Source organism: Moschus berezovskii, chromosome 5 (genome assembly GCF_049115385.1).
Source record: "Moschus berezovskii isolate FMDL1 chromosome 5, NW_MosBer_1.0, whole genome shotgun sequence".
Lineage (NCBI taxonomy): Eukaryota > Metazoa > Chordata > Mammalia > Artiodactyla > Moschidae > Moschus > Moschus berezovskii.
Genome location: NC_142464.1, coordinates 81,225,612 through 81,247,040, shown reverse-complemented (window position 1 = coordinate 81,247,040; position 21,429 = coordinate 81,225,612). Strand labels below are relative to the sequence as shown.

General features: G+C 36.2%; 2 protein-coding genes across 4 annotated transcripts in view; one reads left to right on the top strand and one right to left on the bottom strand.

Moving 5' to 3' along the window:
* PAICS (phosphoribosylaminoimidazole carboxylase and phosphoribosylaminoimidazolesuccinocarboxamide synthase) overlaps positions 1-8,476 on the bottom strand; it is a 42,912-nt gene extending 34,436 nt beyond the window's left edge. The window contains exons 1-4 of one of the 2 annotated variants that reach the window (XM_055434414.2): positions 8,094-8,476; positions 3,762-3,848; positions 1,839-2,270; positions 422-511 (exon numbers count right to left, since the gene is read on the bottom strand). In XM_055434414.2, coding sequence (XP_055290389.1) covers positions 422-511; positions 1,839-2,270; positions 3,762-3,848; positions 8,094-8,475 — 991 coding nt within the window. In that variant the 5' untranslated portion in view covers position 8,476. The remainder of the gene's footprint in view (positions 1-421; positions 512-1,838; positions 2,271-3,761; positions 3,849-8,093) is intronic. The other variant, XM_088836354.1, reaches the window with a different exon arrangement.
* Positions 1-21,429, top strand: part of PPAT (phosphoribosyl pyrophosphate amidotransferase) — a 38,317-nt gene that overhangs the window by 14,233 nt on the left and 2,655 nt on the right. Inside the window, exons 2-10 of one of the 2 annotated variants that reach the window (XM_055434416.2) lie at positions 10,095-10,161; positions 13,651-13,857; positions 15,085-15,197; positions 15,311-15,456; positions 16,109-16,181; positions 16,930-17,081; positions 17,792-17,919; positions 18,872-19,093; positions 20,394-20,514. In XM_055434416.2, coding sequence (XP_055290391.2) covers positions 10,095-10,161; positions 13,651-13,857; positions 15,085-15,197; positions 15,311-15,456; positions 16,109-16,181; positions 16,930-17,081; positions 17,792-17,919; positions 18,872-19,093; positions 20,394-20,514 — 1,229 coding nt within the window. The remainder of the gene's footprint in view (positions 1-10,094; positions 10,162-13,650; positions 13,858-15,084; positions 15,198-15,310; positions 15,457-16,108; positions 16,182-16,929; positions 17,082-17,791; positions 17,920-18,871; positions 19,094-20,393; positions 20,515-21,429) is intronic. The other variant, XM_088836357.1, reaches the window with a different exon arrangement.

Here is a 21,429-nt window from a genome sequence, read left to right as displayed (position 1 = left end):
CAACTCTTTGCAACACTATAGACTGTAGCCCGCCAGGCTCCTCTGACTGTGAGATTTTTCCAGGCAAGAATACTGGAGTCGGTTTCCCTGCCCTCTTCAAGGGAATCTTCTTGACCTAGGGATCAAACTGACGTGTTTTGCCTCTGCTTCACTGGCAGGCGGTTTCTTTACCACTGAGCCACCTGGGAAGCCCAATGTATAGAAGTATATTAAACCATCATAATACTGCAGGCCTCACCATTATGACCTCATCTAAACCTAATTTTCTCCCAAAGGCCCCATCTCCCAATGTAGTAACAGTGGGGATTGGGGTTTCAACAGATGAGTTTGGGAGTGACATAATTGAATCGGTAGCAGCATCTTATAATAACATGTATTTCATTACATACACACACACATAAAAGCAGGATAATTGTTTTACCTGTGCAAGGGCTTTGTCTCTTATCTGTCTCTCTTAGGTCTTCTAACATATTACTGACCAAGTCATCTTCAGCTGCATCTCCAGCAATAACTATGAACACAGTGGGATATATGGTGGTGTGTTTTTTATTTACGTTTAGAACTGTATTTTAAGCTCTAATAGAGTATTTTCCCTTTAAGAGTGAACTTGATACTAAAAACTCTGGTTGTTTATTTTTCTGTAGTTAGATTCCCCATCCTTAAACATATTTTAGTCTTAGGTCACTATAAACATCTGGTGTTATAAGTCTCTAACTGGGTCTTGACATAGAACTGACAAGATTATGTTCACCTGCATCTCCAATAGTTACTCTATGAACACAGTCATGCCATTGCTTTTGGGCTACTTGATCACTAGTTATTTTACATTTTAATTTCAATGGGGGAGATGTATAGTTCTCCAGCAGACCAGTTTCTTTCCTTGTCTACTAGTGAAACATTTTAGGACTTACTTCTCACCACCATTCCCAATCCTAACTTTTTGTCATTTCCCTCTTTTTCCCACTTATACTTTTAGGGATTAGGACTTCATTCATGTTGATGTATGGCAGAAACTATCATAATATTGTAAAGTAATTATCCTCTAATTAAGAATAAAAATAAAGAATTAAGACTGTATCATTTAAGGCTGATATTACGATCTAGAAACACTGTGGCCACTCGAGGTCTTTAATAACATCTCGTCCATTCCACCATTTTACATAGCAAATCTGAAGGAGGTACTCCTGAGTTCAGAGTTTCACAGAGACTGAGGTAGAACTTGTATTTCCTGACTCCTGGCCTAGAACTCATGCAGTTTATTTCATGGAGTCATGTCTTTGTGTATATTGCATCTCAATTCTTTAGGTTAAACTCATTTTGAAGAATTTTATGATGTATCCTAGAAGAACTCACATTCTCACAGGTTTTGTATTTTTCTGAGTTTTTCAATGCACTTTTTCTGTTTACTCACAATTTTACCACAACTGATACGAAAATTATTTTTTTAATTTCTGCCATCAAGAATTTTATTTTTGCTTCTGTAAAACTGATCTTTTTAAACTTCTAGAAATCCAATTTTCTTTCCTTGTTTTGTGTAACTGTACCATTCTGTGTTCTGATCAAATTTGCATCAAATCTGTTGCATGATAAATTGAGCAGTTAGCTTGTTGAATCTCATTTAGCAAAACCTATTTACCTTAGACTGCTGCCTAAGTCACTTCAGTCATGTCTGACTCTTAGCGACCCCATGGACTACAGCCCACCAGGCTCCTCCATCCATGGGATTTTCGAGGCAAGAGTACTGGAGTGGGTTGCCATTTACCTTAGACTATATTCAGGTTATTGACTTTTTTTATATGGTAGCATGATGTTAAGATTACTTTTCTTTGGTTTCCTACCTGTCTGATCCTCTTCCATCTTTACATGGGCACATCCTGTGGCTTGCTCTTCATCTTGGGATTCCTGTTGTGAGTTTTCTGTTTTCTTGTGTCCCAGAATAGCATCCAACTCAGTAAAAAATTTCATGCTTTTAGCCATGCCTAGGTCTCTAGCCGTTCTTACAATCTTGTATTCATGTTTTAAGTTTTTATACTTTGTTCTGCACTGCTTCCAATCTCTCTCTATTCCAAGTTTCTGAAGCTCGGCAGCAATTTGTTCAAATATCCTTTTATTTCTCATTGTTCCCTCCAGTTGTTGTTGTATTCCTTGATCAGACCAGATGCCTATTAGAGCCCTGACTTCTGGCACAGTCCAGTGTTTTCCTCCTTCATTTGCTACAGTTGGAATGACAGTTGGATTATTAGGGGGTTCCATTATTGCTGTAGAGTCACCTGTATTGGGTGGGGAGGGAAAGAGATACATGGGTTACATATATCAGACAAGATAAATAGTTGGATGCAACATTACTAAACACAGTAATTTTCTCTATGGGAGATGGAATGCAAATTGTAGTGTAACTTTTGTCTTAAACTAGTTGGGAAATCAAAGTACAGAACGTGAATCTATTCCTTATTGTGATGGTGACTGACTTTAATAAAGTTGTATTTTTAATTAGTTACATCTTGATCATCTTTCTTCTTTAGCATTTCTTTCTCTTCCATTCTGCTCCTTTAGTATGTGGGATTAATGTCAGTGTATAGTGAAAGCTGAATATATAATTTTGTAATATTTACTTCTTTAAAGCAATATAATTATGTATAAAGCAGCTTGTTGAAAACAATTTTTCCGTAAGTGTGAGCAATTTATCTCCTCCCATGCCTTTTCTGTATCTAATGATTCCCATTTGCTCCATGTCAGAATCTCCTGGGGAAGCCTTTATAAACCACTGCCCCCATTCTTTATCCCCAGATTGTGATTCTAGTGTGCAGTTCAGGATTGAGAGCCAAGACTATTCATGAATGAAGGGCTTAGAAGAAGCACATTAATAATCGGTGCTTCTTAACTCTTTGTGAAAATAAAAGATGTCCCATTGGTTAAAGACCAAATGCCATTTTAAGTGAAGTATTATATCCTTTTAATGAAAAGAATTGTGCCAGAAATTTCATAATGCATTAGGCAGAATGTCTCCACTTAGTTATAAATCCTTTAATAACTTTGTGTTAGATCTCTGCACAGTTTTGCAACTTATTTTATGATAATGGAATTTCTTGACATTACATTGGTTATTTCACAACCATATTATTTTACTCAGATTTCATGTTTAATAAAAAGGTGGTTTGGACCTCAGCATCTATAACATTAGTCACTAAAAAAAAAAATACCACAGTATTTACCTGGGTATGGAGGTGTTTTATTATGTGCTGTATTTAATGTCTTTGTTTTAAGATGTTTTTAATCTTAAATGTTAATTTAATTTTAAGATGTTCTTATTTTAAAAATTTTTAAAGATGTTTTAAATTTAAGATGTTTTTCATCTTAAATCAAGTGAGCACTTTTCCTCACTTGCATTAACTTTCAGTAAGAATTTATAAGCAAGAATGGGACTTATGTTGACTTTTTGGGTGAATAAAATCATCCTTGACTTCATTATGGATTTTATATTATTTACTTTCAAATGTAAAGTTCTACTTTTCTTAGCCTCCAGGATAGCTGAAGTCATATGCTCATTAAATATTACGTACCACACTTACTATGTGTAATTTTGGCCATCAGATTCCTCACTATATTTAAAGCATAAAGACTGGGGATTTGAAGCTAATATTTCCAAAGTATTTCTACCAGGAAAAAAATCACCCATTTTCTCAGGTTTGATATCAGTCTTACTTTCCAATTTGATGTAGATCAGTTTCATTATATTTTTGAGCAACCTGTACCATACCTACCTAGTTCCATTGGTCTGACTTGAGAAACCAAAAGTAAAGGATTTCCTGAGATGTCTTCCTTGTCTTCTGATGTAACTGACATTTTGCCTGGAAAGAGAGAATTCCTTTTAGAAAAAAGTGCCAAGGAAAATTAAAATTGGATTAACAACTGATAATGCTAATAGTTTCAGTTGAATATGATCATATTCATGAAGGATCATAGATTTATGATAGAGGTTTTTTATAATAGTGGTAAAATATGGTTTAAATATCTATGTATATAAAGAGAAACCTAACTTCCTCCATTCTGTTGACATTTTGAGCATCCCCTAGCACTGAAGTTTCTGAGGATGGTTGCAGTTAGTTTTCAAGTTAAATTATATCTTTAAAATGAGATATTTTTTCATTTTTGTATTTTAGGTGCCTCAACATAGTAGGCCCTTTAAGTGATACTAGTAATGTGAAAGAGAAATCCTGCAATGCGATAAAATAAAAGAACCCTGCCAACCTTAAAGATGAAGATGTCCCTCTTTGTTTATATCATTTCCACATGTTTTTCTGCTGCTGCTGCGTCACTTCAGTTGTGTCTGACTCTTAGCCACCCAATGGACTGCAGCCTACCAGGCTCCTCCGTCCATGGGATTTTCCAGCCAAGAGTACTGGAGTAGGGTGCCATTGCCTTCTCCCATGTTTTTCTAATGGTGTTTTACTGAGTAACAGAATTAGCATTATATTTTACATGAATGAGATCAAATGTTAGGTATGATTTTAATATCATAAACATTCATTTAAAATCACTATCATTATAGTTACAAGGTATTCCATTAAAGATAAGAAAAGGAATACTGTTTATCATCTTAAAGATTATATTGGGGATTCTTATATTAAAAGAGAAAAACAAGTGAAAAATAAGGGAAGTCTCAATGATTTCAAGTGGCATGGTGGTTTAGTCGCTAAGTCATGTCCCACTTTTGCAACCCCATGAACTGGGAACCAACTAGGTTCCTCTGTCCATGGGATTCTCCAGGAAAGAATACTGGAGTGAGTTGCCATTTCCTTCTCCAGGGAATTTTCCCGACCCAGGAATCAAACCCAGATCTCCTGCATTGCAGGCAGATTCTTTACGGACTGAGCTACAAGGGAAGCCCATAATTCAATTAAAGTGGCATAGTTACATAAATTTAAAAGGGCTTCCCAGGTGTCACTAGTGGTGAAGAACCCACCTGCCAGTACAGGAGACAGTAAGAGACATGGGTTCACTCCCTGGGTCAGGAAGATCCCCTGGAGGAGGACATGGCAACCCACTCCAGTATTCTTGCCTTGAGAATCCCATATGACAGGGGAGTCTGGTGGGCTACAGTACATGGAGTCACACAGAGTCAGATATGACTGAAGAACTTAGCACATGCACATAATTTTAAAAATTGTCATTTTAAAATTGAGTTTCACAATTATTTGAGGCTAAGTTGTAGTTAGGGAATGTTTTTTATTTAGTTGGGAATATGGAAAATAAAAATCTTAAATTACATAAGAACTGTCTTTATAGAGAGAAGAAGAAAAGATACTGACATCCTCAGGTAATTTATCGACTGAGTTTGATGAGAACAGCAAGGAAAGGTAGGGCTTACTATTCTTTTATCTGCTTTAGGGCCTGCTTCTGCTTATTGAAAAGGTCTTAGAGCTGAGCATACAGGTGGGGGCAAAAAGGAAATATCTCTCTCCACCTTCTTCAGGAAATTTTTTTCCCTCAGGTTGATCATTCCTAGCAAGAATCCCAAAATTGTATGCAGGGGACCCACACCGTGGAGATTTTAAGTTGAAACCATTAAATCATTATTCTTAATGCATTTGTATACAGTAAGAAAAGGGAAAGAGTGGAAATTGGTCACTGAAGGAATTTGATACAGCAGCAGTAGGCCAAAGGTATTCTGAGATTGAGGATGATTATAGTTTTTAGAAGATGAAGTCTCTTAGAGTCCTTTCCCAAGGCTTAGTCAGGCTACCTGCTGCCTAACAAAAGGGACCAGATCCTCTGTCCTTGAAAGAGGACCCCTAGTATGAAACAGGTTGATCCCACCAGTAGAAAACACACATTCACTTCCTTGCCATCTTTTTACCATACACCAATAAAAATTCTGCTGGTTCCACCATAGAAAAACCAGAAGATGTCATAAATGAATCAGAATTGGAGAAAGAAGGGCTCTCTCGGCCTTGAAAGGGCTTCCCTTGTGGCTCAGCTGGTAAAGAATCTGCCTGCAACGTGGGAGACCTGGGTTTGATCCCTGGGTTGGGAAGATTCCCTGGAGAAGGGAAAAGGCTACCCACTCCAGTATTCTGGCCTAGAGAATTCCATGGACTGTATAGTCCATGGGGTCGCAAAGAGTCGATCATTACTGAGAGACTTTCACTTCACTTCACTTAAAGCCTTAGAAAAGAAGCTGTTTGACTATGTTAAAACTTTTGACTTTTGTGGGTTAAATAAAAATCAGCCAAAATTGTAAGGTGAAAGGAGGTCATGTAAATTTTTCTAAGACCTCAACTGATGTGAACAGTCAGTTCATGAAATTGAATAAATATATATAAAATGTTCCACAGCACTTTTAATTAAACAAATGAAAAATTAACAGTTATTGATTGCATACACTGTTATATGTGGCTATGTATTTATTAGATTAGCGTAGTAAGTAAATAAGTGTTAGTTGCTCAGTCATGTCCAACTCTTTGTGACCTCATGGACTGTAGCCCACCCGGCTCCTCTGTCCATGGGATTCTCCAGGCAAGAATACTGGAGTGGGTTGCCATTTTCTTCTCCAGGGGATCTTCCCTATTAGGGATCAAACCCTGGTATGCTGCATTGCAGGCAGATTCTTTACCACTGAGCCACTAGGGAAGCCCCAGATTAGCATACTCCATTATTTATTAAATCAGCAAAGTCCCTCCCCCCGACCCCATTCTATAAAAGGACAGTTTCATTGTTAAAGTACAGTTCTTTTGGAAAGAAGTTGCTTTAGTAATATGGTTCAAAGTAATCATACCCCACACCTTGACTGGAAATTGAACTTCTGATAGTCTGTCCTACTGGCATAATTTTAAATTGGATAAAAGATAATTGGTTGTAGGAAATTCCCTGGTGTCCCAGTGGTTAGACCTTGGCTCTTTCACTGCTGGGGCCTGGGTTCAGTCCCTGGTTTGGGAGCTAAGACCCCACAAGCTGTGCAGCAGGGAAGAGGTAGTAGATTATACCATATATGAGGGGGAAAACGACATAGATAAGCACACACAACAGCACAGATTTTTGAACTGAACAACTCTGCCCTTAAAAATAGCAACTCTGGGACTTCCTGGTGGTCCAGAGGCTGGGGGACTGGGTTCTACCCCAGGTCAGAGAACTAGATCCCATCTGCCAAAACTAAGAGTTTACGTGCTTCAACTATCAAAGATAATGAGTGCAGCAAATAAGACCTGGTGCAGCCAAAATAAATGAATAAATATTTTTTTTTTAAATGAAAACTACTACAACTCACTGTTAGCTCAAATGATGGTTAGTGTTTTGTAGCAATTAAGTATTTTTTAATTAAGGTATGTACAATATTTTAGACTACAGTATAGTGTAATATAAATTTTATATGCTCTCAGTTCAGTTCAGTCTCTCAGTCGTGTCTGACTTTTTGCAACCCCATGGACTGCAGCACGTCAGACTTCCCTGTCCAAAAAGTTTGTATGACTTGGCTTTGTTGGGATATTTGCTTTATTGCAGAGATCTAGAACCCAACACCCAATATCCTCAAGGTATGTCAGTATTTAAATCATTTAATCATAAATAATTTAACCTATCAAATCTGTTTGTTTTACTTTCTGTTAAAATGCAGATGTTCTTCCAAACTAGTAATGACATTTTTATCAGTTACTAGTATTTTAGTGCTTTCATTTATAAATTTAGGAAAGTGGGAACATTAATATAGAGCAGAAAGTTCTGTCTTATTTTGGAGCTGGGAAAACAACAGTTGAGCAATACATATATTTTTTTCAGTACTTATTAAGATTAAAAATACTTTCAGAACCCAATCCATTTTCAAAAAACCATATCAAACACGAGTAAGGAGCAGTTGGCATTAGCAGTTGGTACCATTTTAATGTGTTTGTTTTTTTATTTTAGAGATTTTTTGAATGGTGGCATTATTTCAATTATTTTTTAAAATTAATTTTTACCTTGTGCAAAATAGCATATACATACAGGTCAGTTGTTTTTCTCAACCTTGATATTTCAGGCTATATTTATCATATGGACTCAGAAGTCTGGTTCTCTTACGGTTTGTTAAGTAAAAACAAAAGAATGGTACTTTTTCTTTTTACCTTCAGTGGTCTCTGGGGCTGTACTTGGGCTCAGCGTTGCCAGGCACCTGTCATTTGCATCTTCCTCTGTTAATGGTATGGCAGGTTCATACTGCAGGATGGCATCCAAATCATGGAAGAACTTCATAGTTTTAGAGCTGTCTCCAGAGTTGTGGGCATATTTAACTGTTCTGTATTCATATTTGAGATTTTTGTACTTTGCCCGGCACTGTTTCCAATCTCTGTATACTCCTAGTGCTCGCAGCCTTTTAGCAATGTAAATAAATATTCCTTTATTTCTCAGTGTTCCATAAAGTTGTTTTCGTATATTTTTTTCTGCCCAGACACTTAGCAAAGCTTTAACCTCTTCCTCAGTCCAGTGCTTTCCTGCTCCACTCTCCATGTTGAAAGTGACCTGGAAATGATTCACTATTTCTAGCCAAGGTTTTGTTTCCTAGGAAACCAGACGGCTGGTTGTCAATAAGCTGTGAAGAGCTGAAAGGATCTAGTTTAACTGGTTCAAGCTGCCCTAGGGGAGTAACTTGAGAAACTGCCAAATAAGCAGGCTTCCTGATTAAAGAAGCCTGGACCTAAAAGATCCCTAAGGTTACTCATTTCAGCTTTAAAGAACAAATTACCCTTGAGACAAAAGGGAAAGAAAACCTTTTTTGTGTTTGTTTATTTCTAATTTACTATATGATTGTTGATTTTTTGCTTGTTTGTTTTGGAAATGGTTGGCAGAGTTTCTTTCTGCTGTAAAGGTTTGTGACTAAGGTTATTTTTTTTCCCTCTGTATGAATCACTTAGTTCTTCTGACATTGGTTAACTGAAGACCACATGATTTCACTAAATAAATTAATCTCAAGTCACAAATTATTCAGTTGTATAGGATGTATAGTATTATGCTTATCTGTTTTCAGCATAATAGTTCATAGTATTTAATGCATTGGTAATTTAGCAAAATTGCTTCACTTACAATTTTCTAGATTTTTACTTTGCAAATGCATTTAATGTTGTAGTTTCTCTTGTCATTAAAATGCCTATTATAATTTTAGAAAAGATCCTTTCTACCAAATAAATCATGTTAGTAATTGTTAATGTATATGTACATATATGGTAGAGATTTACGTTTTATTTCTACCCTGATACATAGTCTTTGGAACAAAAATTTGTTAACAAACACCTAGTATTTATAGCACTTGTTCAGAACTACTAAAAATTATTAAACAGTGGAGTTTTTAGTTTATCTTTTGAGTTTATACTCCATTGTGGTGCAGATCCTTTAAAGTCTTACCAGTGTGTTACCCTGCTGAGCTAGAAGCCTAGCTTCTGGCTTTCTCTGTATCCTCACCTAATAGCACTAAGTCAGGAAATAAGATACAGAGTGCCTGATCAGCTTAGGGCTTTTTGAAGCAGCATTTGTTTTCTGATGAAAAAAGAGATAGTTATTTGTTAGAAGAAATTTGGGAAGTGCAAAAAAGCAAAACAAAACAAAAATATAAATTTTATGATTCCAGTACCCACAAACATTTTACCTGCTATTTTATTTGGGGCTTTTAATTTATATCTACATACTCAACCTTATTTAGAGGTCACCTATTACAGAGGTTACAAGCACAAGGTCTGAAGTCAGGTTGTCTGTGTCCTAATCTTGGCCATGCCACCATTCTGTGTGTGACACTGGATGAGTTAATTTTGTTTCTTTAGTGTTGTCCTTATCTGTAAAATGTGAATAGTAATCATAGTTACTACTTCGTTGGATTGTTTTGAAAGCCTAATAAATTGGACCATTCATATACATGCTTAAGACAGTGCCTGGCTTATTAGTCATAACTCAGTCTCATCTGCTATTCTAATCATTGTCATCATCATGAGTAGAAGTGGCACTGGTGCTAGTAGCATTTAATGTGTTGTCAGACTGAGTTCGTGGATGTTATTGAGAAAAGTGTGTTCCATAAGATTCATTAAGAAATTTATCAATGGGGTAAATTTAACAGTTTGACACCTTTTTTATATTCACAGGGGTCAGGAGAGTGCTGGTATTGTGACCAGTGATGGAAATTCGATACCAACATTCAAAACACACAAGGTATATTTAAACATTGAAAAGTGTTGATGATAAAGGTAACAATAGTCAGAAGACAGCTAGTATATAGAGGTGTGGGGGACTTTGAATAAAAATAATTTGTATGTAGAAGCATAGTTGATCCTTTAATAGTACAGGAACATATTTTGTATGTCATATGTATTATATATATTGTTCTACAATAAAGTAAGCTAGGGAAAAGAAAATATTATTAAAATCATAAGGAATAGAAATTATAGTACACTATTGTCTTTGTTGATACAATAAGCTTATGTTGACTTTTTATAATGTAAGTTGTCGGTATCTACGTTAGTATAGTCTTAAGTTGGTACAGAACACTGTAGACGGTATACCTATTGCTAACATAGACCTCAAAAATGAAAAGATAATGTGAAAAAATTCCTCTTTAGGGTATAACAATTCATGCATTGATAACAAAGAAATAGCAGTATGATTGCTTTATGGTTGCCTATCCTATACACTAATAAGTGAATTGTTATAAAATATCATTACTTTATGCCAATGGAAGGATGGGCTATCCACTTTAACAACAGTCTTGCACATAATGTTCTACACATTGACTGCTTAGGTGATGGTAATGGTACTGACACAAAAATGTTCATATGGTTTTTACCATAGAGTTATTAGATTTTCACAAAAAGCCTCTCACACATCCACAATAAGATAACTTTATTAACTGTTCAATATGATGATTAATCACTGTTCATTAAATTGAAGTGGATCATCATAAAGTTCTTCATCCTAGTAGTCATCGTTCATAATGAGTAGGCTGAGGAGAGGTTGGTTTTGCCGTCTCAGGTGTGGAAGGAGATAGTGGAGGTGGGAGGGGAGGCAGGAGAGGCAGGCACACTGGGTGTAACTTGATGGATACATCATAATTTCTGTCTCACTTACTTGCTCTTTTACTTCTCTAAAAATGTTTCTGTACAATACCAGTCCTTCTATCATTTGCTTTAGTTTTAGTGCCCATAGAAAGGTCTATATTGTAAAATAAGTCAAAAGCAGTCTTGAATAATCAGAACCCTTCTGCTGGATTGTCTGATGTCAGTTTGTTTTCTGGCACTGCTTTCTTCATGTTTTCTTCCTCATCATCTGGCACTGGTTCGAAAGCACTCATCTCCATCAGTTATTTTTATTTTTTTGCCATATCTGCAGTCTCTTTCATGATTTTCTTGATTAGTTGTATCGTAAATCCTGTGAAGTCATGCACAACCTCTAGACACAGTTTTCTCTGGCATGGATTTATTGTCTCAGGCTTGAGGGCTTTTACAGCTTTTTCAAAAATGACAGTGGCATCTTCAGTGGTGTAATTCTTTCAGACTTTCATGCCGTTCTTTCTGTTGGGGTTGTCTTCCATGGCACTGACAGTCCTTTCCATAGAGTACCATGTGTAATGAGCCTTGAAAGTCCTTATGATCCCCTGACATTGAAGCTGAATTAGAGATGTCGTGTTTGGGAGCAAGCAGACCACTTCGACCACTTGGCTTCAACACTGTTGAACTTATGGGGTTCTGAGTAGCCAAGGGCGTTGCCCAATATCAAAAGAACTTTAAAAAACAGTGCTTTACTGGCAGGGTATTTCCTGAATTCAGGAATAAAACATCAATGAATGGTATCAATCCAGAAAAAGAGTTCATGTTGTGCAGGCTTTATGGTTCAGCCATGAGTTAGAAGACTAGCAGCTGCTGTTGATCCTTTCCCTTCAAGGTTCACGGGTTCAAAACTTGTAGATAAGGGCAGTCCTAATTATAAACACTACTGCATTTGCATAAAACAGGAGAGTTAGTCCATCCTTTCTGGCCTTAAATCTTGATATTTTTTAAACCAAACCTCTCCCTAAAAATCTCCAGCCTTCCTTCACCGATATTTAATTCTCCAGCTTTAGATCCTTCCTTTTGCATTGTCATCATTTAAATAACTACACTTTTTCTCAAATCTTATTAAATAGGTATGCCTTTCTTTTAGCAATCCTGAACCCACCTAACTGCTGCATTTTCAATATGAGATAAAAGAGTGTTTCACAAAGTGTTTGTGCCAGCTGGTATAGCTGCAACAATGGCTTCATGTGTTTCCCTTTCTTTTTTTTTTTTACAGTGGTCTTTATGCTGGATTCATTTATCTTGAAATGGCAGGGCCACCACAGCTGTAGGCCACAATCTACAGTAGACCTCAAGCAATTCAACTTTTTCTTGTAAAATCACGGCTTTACTTCTTGAGAGCACTTTCAATGTCACTAGTATCACTTTGTATGAGTTCCATGGTGTTACTCAAGGTTTACAAGTATTGCACTAAACACGAAGAAAAACAATAACTGGGAGAGGAGACTTTCCACTGCAATAAGCAACTTGATATAGAGATGAGTGGCTCACCCAGAGGTGATTAACATTAGATGGCATACTTGCATTCAAGTGGATACTCGCAACACTTGAACTCCCCACAATATTAACAGGAGGTGGCTCCAAAATAATTTCAGTAGTGCAGTATGGACTACAGTTCATTTTATGCAATTACTTAATACTGCACCCTGTGCTTGTTTACATTTCTTGAAAAAGCAAATAGCACCAGTTATGGTTTGTGTTTTTTGTGTGCATAAGTTTTGATAAATGTTAACATTTTATAATAGGTTTCTGTATATTTTTATGGTAGTAAATGATAAAAATAGATTAGTATCTACACATATTTTATGCATCCATGACATATTCAGTTTCTTAAATTTTTTACTCTAGGCTACATGGTTCACTGTATTTTTATATCAGTGCTAATCTCTTCTGATATATTTATTGGAAAAAAATCCATGAATAAGTGGACCTGTTCAGTCCAAGCCTGTATTGTTCAAGGGTCAACGTTTTTATTTGTTCTTCTGTGGTGCATTTCTCTCCCAGTGATAATTTGCTAGATTGACAAGTTATCATTTATTTGAATACTTTAACATACTTTGAATTTAAAAGTATAATTTAGTTGATTATATTTGACAAATGTTACCACTTAGTACATCTGTTCTTCAATGTTTTATCAAGAAGTATCTTATGAAACAGGTGACTCAGTAGGTAAAGAATCTGCCTGCAGTGCAGGAGACTCAGGTTCAATCCCTGGGTCAGGAAGATCCACTAGAGAAGGGGTTGGCTACCCACTCCAGTATTCTTGCCTGGAGAATTCCATGGACAGAGGAGCCTGGAGGGCTGTAGTCCATGAGATGGCAAAAGAGCCAGACACGACTTAGTGACTAAACAGCAATCTTATAAAACAAGCATGATTGATTTTGTTGTATGAATTCCACCTCAGATATATATTTTAATGCTTCGCAGTTCTTACAATTAGGTTAGTCTTTTTTTTTTTTAAAGATTAGAATTCTGAAGCACGGGGAAATTAAGTGAATTGCATTTTCTAATTTGGAATTGCCTGAGCAGAAGCTTATAAAAGTGCTACTAGTGTTTTTTTCCCTAAGATGAGCTTTTATTTTGACTTTGCAAGGGAATGGGTCTTGTAAATCACGTATTTACTGAAGACAATTTGAAGAAATTATATACTTCAAATCTTGGAATTGGACACACAAGGTATGCCACTACAGGAAACTGTGAATTAGAAAATTGCCAGCCCTTTGTTGTTGAAACACTTCATGGGAAAATAGCTGTGGCACATAATGGCGAATTAGTTAATGCTGCTCGCTTAAGGAAAAAGGTAAGGGTTGTGTTTTTTTAATGCTTTTTTCATGATTGTGATAAATTATTGAAAAGAAGTATGGAGGATCTTGGTAAAGTGTATTATCTTGTTGTTGCCACCTGTTTCCTAATTGCAAAGAACAATTATAACAGAATTACCCGGAGTACTTGTTCTCATTACAAATTCTAAGATATTTCCCCCAGAGTCTGGGGTGGGAATGAGGTTGCTTAATCTGCAGTGTAATATGCTCCTGAGGTGATTCTGATGCATTGCTTTGGAATAGTAATTTGGAAAATTGATGTAATTATTCCCAGAACTTTGTCTTACCCTCTTCTTAGGCTCTGGCATTGTCATTGTAATAACACAGTTTTTTGCTATGAAATGAAAACAGATTTTTTATTCAATCAAAAATATAAATATGAAGTAAAAATTATTTTAAAACTCACTATTTAGAGATCACCACCAAAAGTTCAATTCCAAACAATACTTTGTTCATTATTTCTAGACCTAACCCATTACGCAGGTACTCAACTTCATCTCAGCACATTTCACTGCATCCGGGCTGATTAGTGAGGGTAGGTAGCCACCATCACCACCACCAGCAAACCTGGGTTGAAAGTTCCTACTGTAGTATGCCACTTTTATGGGAACGTGTCCTATTTGTCAGGAGTGGACTGAAAAAGTTAGAACTACAATCCCAAACCCTCATGCTGTCTCCACCTGCCTCACCTACCTCCTGCAGGTCTACATTCCTTCAAACTTAGTTTTCAAAGGCTTTCCTGTATACCTTCTAAAACACTTTTTTTTTTCCTGTTTGAAAAGCTTCAGAGACTTCCCATTGCCTCCAGCAGTAGATATACAGTATATTATTAGATATACATACCTACCATCGGTATAGGCTTCCCTGGTGGTGCAGATGGTAAAGCATCTGCCTGCAATGCGGGAGACCCGGGTTTGATCCCTGGGTCGGGAAGATCCCGTGGAGAAGGAAATGGCAACCCACTCCAGTACTCTTGCCTGGAAAATCCCATGGATGGAGGAGCCTGGTAAGCTACAGTCCATGGGGTTGCAAAGAGTTGGACACGACTGAGTGACTTCACTTTCACTTTCACCACTGGTAGAATGCAGGATTTCATATCCGCATCCACACAATATCTGATCTCTTTCTGTGATGGCAGGCTATTGGGTGAAGGGTGAGTTGAAGCTTCCCCTCTAATGGTTACAACTTTTCTCCTTTCTAAATAGCTTCTGCGTCATGGTATTGGTCTGTCAACAAGTTCTGATAGTGAAATGATCACCCAGCTACTGGCTTATACCCCGCCTCAGGAACAAGATGACACCCCAGACTGGGTGGCAAGGTAATTATAAAAGTAGACTGAGCTTGCAGCTGTGATAATGAGACCTTTGTCTTGCATGTGTATTTTATTATAATTTTATAATGAAAATTATTCATTGAATTAATTGATTTCAGGATTAAAAATTTAATGAAGGAAGCACCCACGGCATACTCTTTGCTTATAATGCACAAAGATGTGATTTATGCAGTCCGAGATCCCTATGGAAATCGTCCTCTATGCATTGGTCGTCTTATTCCTATTTCTGATATAAATGATAAAGGTAATGAACTTCAAAAGAAATACAATAATTTCATAATGCTTTTCCAAGTCATTGTCCTACTATTGGCACACCCTGAAATCTTTAGGTATTAGGAACTTATTGAATAAAAAGGCTAGGTAAAAAAGAAAAAAGTGGCACTTAGTTTTTTTCCTCTTTTTTAGCCACTCCAGATAGGACATGGGATCTTAGTTCCCTGATCAGTAATTGAACTCGTACTCCTCGTATTGGAAGCACCGACTTTTAAACCACTGGACTGTCAGGGAAGTCTTGGCACTTAGTTTTTAAAGTACATTTCCTTGAGTATTTCTGAGGGTGAGCCACTTTTAATATATTTAATGGGCATTCCTGTTTTGTCCTACCTGAACGGCCTATTCATATCCTTTGCTCAGCTTTTTCATTTGTGCAGTATGATTTCAGTGATTTTCTTTTTGACTTGTTAGATGTCTTATTCAAGCCGTGAAATCATTTTGTTTGAAGGAAGCTTGCGATCTTATTTTTGGTACTAGTCAAATGAGGAGTTCTTAAAGTCATAGTCATGGATAGTGTATGAGTTCTTTTGTTTATAAAATTGGTGTTTAACTGTTCTGAAATAGGCAGCCTCTTCTAAATTTCTTGAATTCAATAACTGAATTGATTGTCTTGTGATTTACAGAAAAAAAGCCATCAGAAACGGAAGGATGGGTGGTGTCTTCAGAATCTTGTAGCTTTTTATCTATTGGTGCAAGGTAAATTTTGTATTATTCAACATAACAGCTTTTCCATATCAATTAAAAAAATTTTACATGAAAGTTTTGCTTCTGATGTCTACAAGAACACATGCATTTAAATGCAGTTTCTTTTGTACATTGTGCTCAGCAGTTGCACTAACATTAATGTCCTGGTTTAGTTGCTAAGTCATGTCTGACTTCTTTGAACCCACGGACTGTAGCCCACCAGGCTTCTATGTCCTTGGGATTTCCCAGGCAAGAATAGTGGAGGGGATTGCCATTTCCTTCTCCAGGGCATCTTCCTAACCCAGAGATCGAATACATGTCTCCTGCCTTGGCAGGCAGATTCTTTACCACAGAACCACTAGGGAAGCCCTGACGTGCCAGTAGTACCTTCTCATCCTGGAACAGGGATCTTGTTTTCAAAATACCGTGAGACTTATTTTAGAAAGGAAGAATCTCCTCAACAAGGAGTAGTTATGAGCAAAAAAGTTAGGCCAGGATAAAAATGTTCTCTTTAACCTTCAGTCCATTACAAATCAATAAAATGCAGGACTTTTATTTTTTTTAATTCTAAATTCAAGTGTAGGGTAGCAGATTTATAAAAATTACTGTTGGAGGAATACTTTTTTTTTTAAGCCAATAGACTTTATATTAAACTGAACCCTTTTTCCTTTATAAGGAAAGGGACTCTGTGCACTTTATAATAGATAATTAGCCTTAAGGACTGGTTTACTTCAAGTCTCCTTTAACATTGTTTCCCAAGATATTACCGTGAAGTCTTGCCTGGAGAAATTGTGGAAATATCCAGACATAAAGTCCAAACTCTTGATATTATACCAAGGTCTGAAGGAAACGCAATGGCTTTCTGTATCTTTGAATATGTTTATTTTGCAAGACCAGATAGTATATTTGAAGGTAAGTAAAATATCTCTAACTATTGATATAAATCTGTTATCCCATTGAAACAAGAAAGTGCTTGAGCCCAAAGGCTTTGAAGGCACAGTTACGTGTTATGAAAAGACCACAGTTCCTCTGTCAGATTTTTTTTCTTTTTGGAGTAAAGATTATGATTTTTAGCTATGTATTAAGGTTAATTTTTTAAAAATAATTGGTTAACTTGCTTATATTTATTTGACTGCCTTGGGCCCTAGTTGTGGCACCTCGGATCTTCATTATGTCATGTGGGATCTTTTGTTGTGGTGCATGCACTCTCTAAGGGTAGTGCCCCAGCTTCAGTAGTTGCAGCATGCTGGCTGTCTAGTTGTGGCTTCAGTAGTTGCAGCAACCTGGCTCTCTGGTTGTGGCATGAAGGCTCCAGAGCGCACGGGCTTAGTTGCTCTGCAGCACGTGGGATCTTAGTTCCCACGATTGAACCCTCGTTGCCTGAATTGCAAGTTGAATTCTTAACCACTGGACCACTAGGGAAATCCCAAGGTTAATTTTTTTTTTTTTTTTAAAGAGTGAATTCCCCCTGATTTATGTGTTTCCACTTTAGTGTTTTTTTGTCTTGCTTTTCTTTTGGTACTCAATTCTGTAGAGTTCTAACAAGCTAGTTTCTTACAATAATGATATGCTGGACTATATTATACTAAGGAAAAATCTGTTTCCTTTTCTAAATATTCTAGACCAGATGGTTTACACAGTAAGATATCGTTGTGGTCAGCAGCTGGCCATTGAAGCCCCCGTGGATGCAGATTTGGTTAGCACTGTCCCAGAATCCGCTACACCTGCTGCTCTTGGTTATGCAACAAAGGTATTTTCTCTTATTAACACACAGTGAATTGCTTATTTAGCACTGGGATTAGAAATCGATGTATATAAAGAGAAACTCATTAATTTATGAGTAAGGAAAAAGACAGTGTTTCTTTACAAGAGTTACTTATTTTCCAGCCTTTTCATTTAGTGGTACTGTTTCTTAGTTCAGTTCAGTTCAGTTCAGTTGCTCAGTCGTGTTCAACTCTTCGTGACCCCATGAACCACAGTATGCCAGGCCTCCCTGTCCATCACCAACTCCTGGAGTTCATTAGTGGATCCACAAAAAATTCACCCAAAGATTAGGAGAATGATCCCCTCATTTTAGAAAGATAACATCATACTATATATTGAGTTTAGTGGTAATATTTACTTATTATAAAGTACCTTCATAAGCCATTGGTGTATTGTTTCCCTCTGAGTGTGGGTAGTAATAAAGCAATTTTTTTTAATTTTGTATAATGTTCTTAGTACTATGCTTAACTGTATTTTTCATAACCAAATAGATTATATAATTATAGTGATTCTGGGGTATAATACCCAACATTCATTGTGTTGGGAAGTTCAGTTTAGGAACTTTTTAAAGAAATAATATGCATACAATATCTGGATTTTTCTCCTAGTGGTTTATTCTTTGTCGTGTGTTCACATTTTTAGCGTTTCCTTCCAAGACAGAGAAATAACAATACATAAGAAAGAAACATTACAAATTCTAGTAAAATGAATTGTTTTCCCACTAAGTAGAAGACTTGATAATTTTTGTTTTTGCCTTGTCTTCCCTACAGTTTAGATAGTGAAGGAAGATTGTAATCTGATGATGGCGAGCTCAGAATTATAACTGCATTTAAAATTTTTACATACATGTTCTAATGGAAGCATGACCTAGAGAAAACAGGGCCCTCAAGTTCTCCATATGTGTGCTGTTCATTGTCCTTTTCTTCCTTCTCTGTTAGTGTGGGCTTCCATACGTGGAGGTGCTATGTAAAAACCGGTATGTGGGAAGAACATTCATTCAGCCAAACATGAGGTTAAGACAACTTGGTGTTGCGAAAAAATTTGGAGTACTGTCAGACAACTTTAAAGGAAAAAGAATAGTTCTTGTAGACGATTCAATTGTGAGAGGCAATACCATCTCACCCATAATCAAGTTACTCAAAGAATCTGGTGCAAAAGAGGTAAGTAATATTAAAACACCTATCCTAAAGCACCAATAATTTACAATATGATAAAATCGGTAAAATTTCATGTTAAAATTTTTATAAACCTAATTTAAAACTAACAAATCACAAAATAGAATACTTTTAAATTTGTAGGATATTGATTACTTTTTTTATGAAGATATAGAGGCAGTCCTACTGTAATAATTTTACACATTGGGTTATATTATCAAATCGCAAAGCTTATTCTAACTAACTACTTCACTAATTCATATTACTAAATGAGATGTGTCATTTACTAATAGTTGATCAGATTTAGAAATAAAATCCTTTGTGGAGAAAATGATATAGAAAGCAGTATGACAGTCTAACATAATTATGCTTAAGATTCCTAGCCTTCTTTAATGACTAGTTATGATTATGATAATCTCTTTGGAATTCTGTGTAAATCATGTAATGAAGACAAAGAAATGTAAAGTTAGTTCGGCACCCATACTATAGTAAAAAAAGAATAAGACACAAATACATACAAGAACTGGAAATAGCTTATGTATCTACCAGCAGGAAATAATTTGGTAAATTGATATATCAGTATGACTAAATACAATGCAACCATTAAAAACTGTAAAGACTGCTAAACATGGGGAAATCTTTGCTGTTATAAGAAAGGTAAAAAGTAAATGTGGACACTGATTATAGCTTTGTAAATTTTCCTGACAAAAGTCAGAAAATAATGATAGATTAAAAAAAGTAGACAAACGTAGCTCTTTATAATAGTAAGGCTTCTTAAAAAATTATATCCTGGTAGGTGTTATTTTCTTTTTACTAATAAAATGGTAAAATAAGAGGTAGGCAAAAGTTCCTTTCAAGTGTTAGAAGAGAAAAATGAAGGTGGTCCTAGGAATGTAATAAATGAGAAATGAGAGATCAGAAGAAAGAAATATCCTTGTCAGTAGATGACAGAAAGAAACAGGCAGCTGTGTATAAAGAACCCTTTACAAGTGGCTAACATTTCAAAATTTGTGTCCAGGTCACTTTAGGTTCTAGATCAGGGCTGCTCAAGTAGGATTCTTGGTTGTTCTTTAAGTTAATTCTAAAAGTAATTCTAACTGAACACTTGGAGGTTTGTGTGTATGTCACATGATTTTTTTCTACCTATTATTTTGAAAGAAATTTTGTAGTGTGCTTTGCTGCCCATATGTCTTTAAAATATTCTGTAAAACAATTTTATGTTGCATTTGCCAGTGACAGAATTTTGCATAATTGTTCTTCCAGTGAATGTCGAACTAATGAACGCATGAAATGATTTCTTCCCAAGGTACATATTCGCGTAGCTTCACCACCAATTAGATATCCATGCTTCATGGGAATAAACATACCAACAAAAGAAGAGCTTATTGCCAATAAACCAGAATTTGAGCATATTTCAGATTATCTAGGTAGGTATCAAAATTTCTATAAACTTTGATCTTTATTCATTTTTTAACAGAAAATCCAAGCTTATCAATCTTTACACTTTTAATGAAAAATAGTGTTCAGTATTTGTTAAAAGAAGACATTATGTATGTTGAGTAGACGAACAGTGGGAGTGCCTGGTGTATATGGACACCATAGTAAGTGCTGTGATAGAGAGCTAGGCCAGGTGAGCTTGGAGGAGAAGGAAGAAGGGCTTTCAGAGCAGAGAGCTGCATATCAGTTCACATCTCCCAAAGCTCAGCTCAGAAGAAAAACAGGTACTTTCACCACAGATTTCTAATAAAACAGTTTGGATGTGGGTACAAATCAAAAGTGAAAAGCTTGTGTAGACTCATCGTTAACAATGAGGTCAGAAGACTTGCAGATGGAGGTCATCCTGGGAAGACATTTACCTTTCAAATTCAGGTGAGGTATAAACTATAAATATCATCTACATGTTTATCCATGTATCATTGCTTTACGGCTGGTGTTTCTTTTGACTGGTCACGCCTGGTTGTGTCTGTACCTTACCAGTTAAGTATTTGAACATTACCCGACTGATACATTGTGAACCCTCAACTCTTTGCCAGGACCTTATCTATATTATTGTAATAATATTACAAAAATGCTATAGTTAGTATTTCCCTTATCTGATCGATGAAAAATATAGACCTGGGAAAAGTAAATGACCTTGAGCTTAAATGTGAACCCAGATCTTCCTGACTTCAAAATCTATTATTCAAGAAAACTGACTCCTGAAGCCTTCTGAATCCATTTTAGACACAAATTCTCCAGTGCTATTTTAAATTATGTTATCCCTTAAATTCCAATTTAAAATTAAAAAAAATAATAAAGACCCTGTGTTTTATTGATGATCCAGCCACCACCACCACCCCACC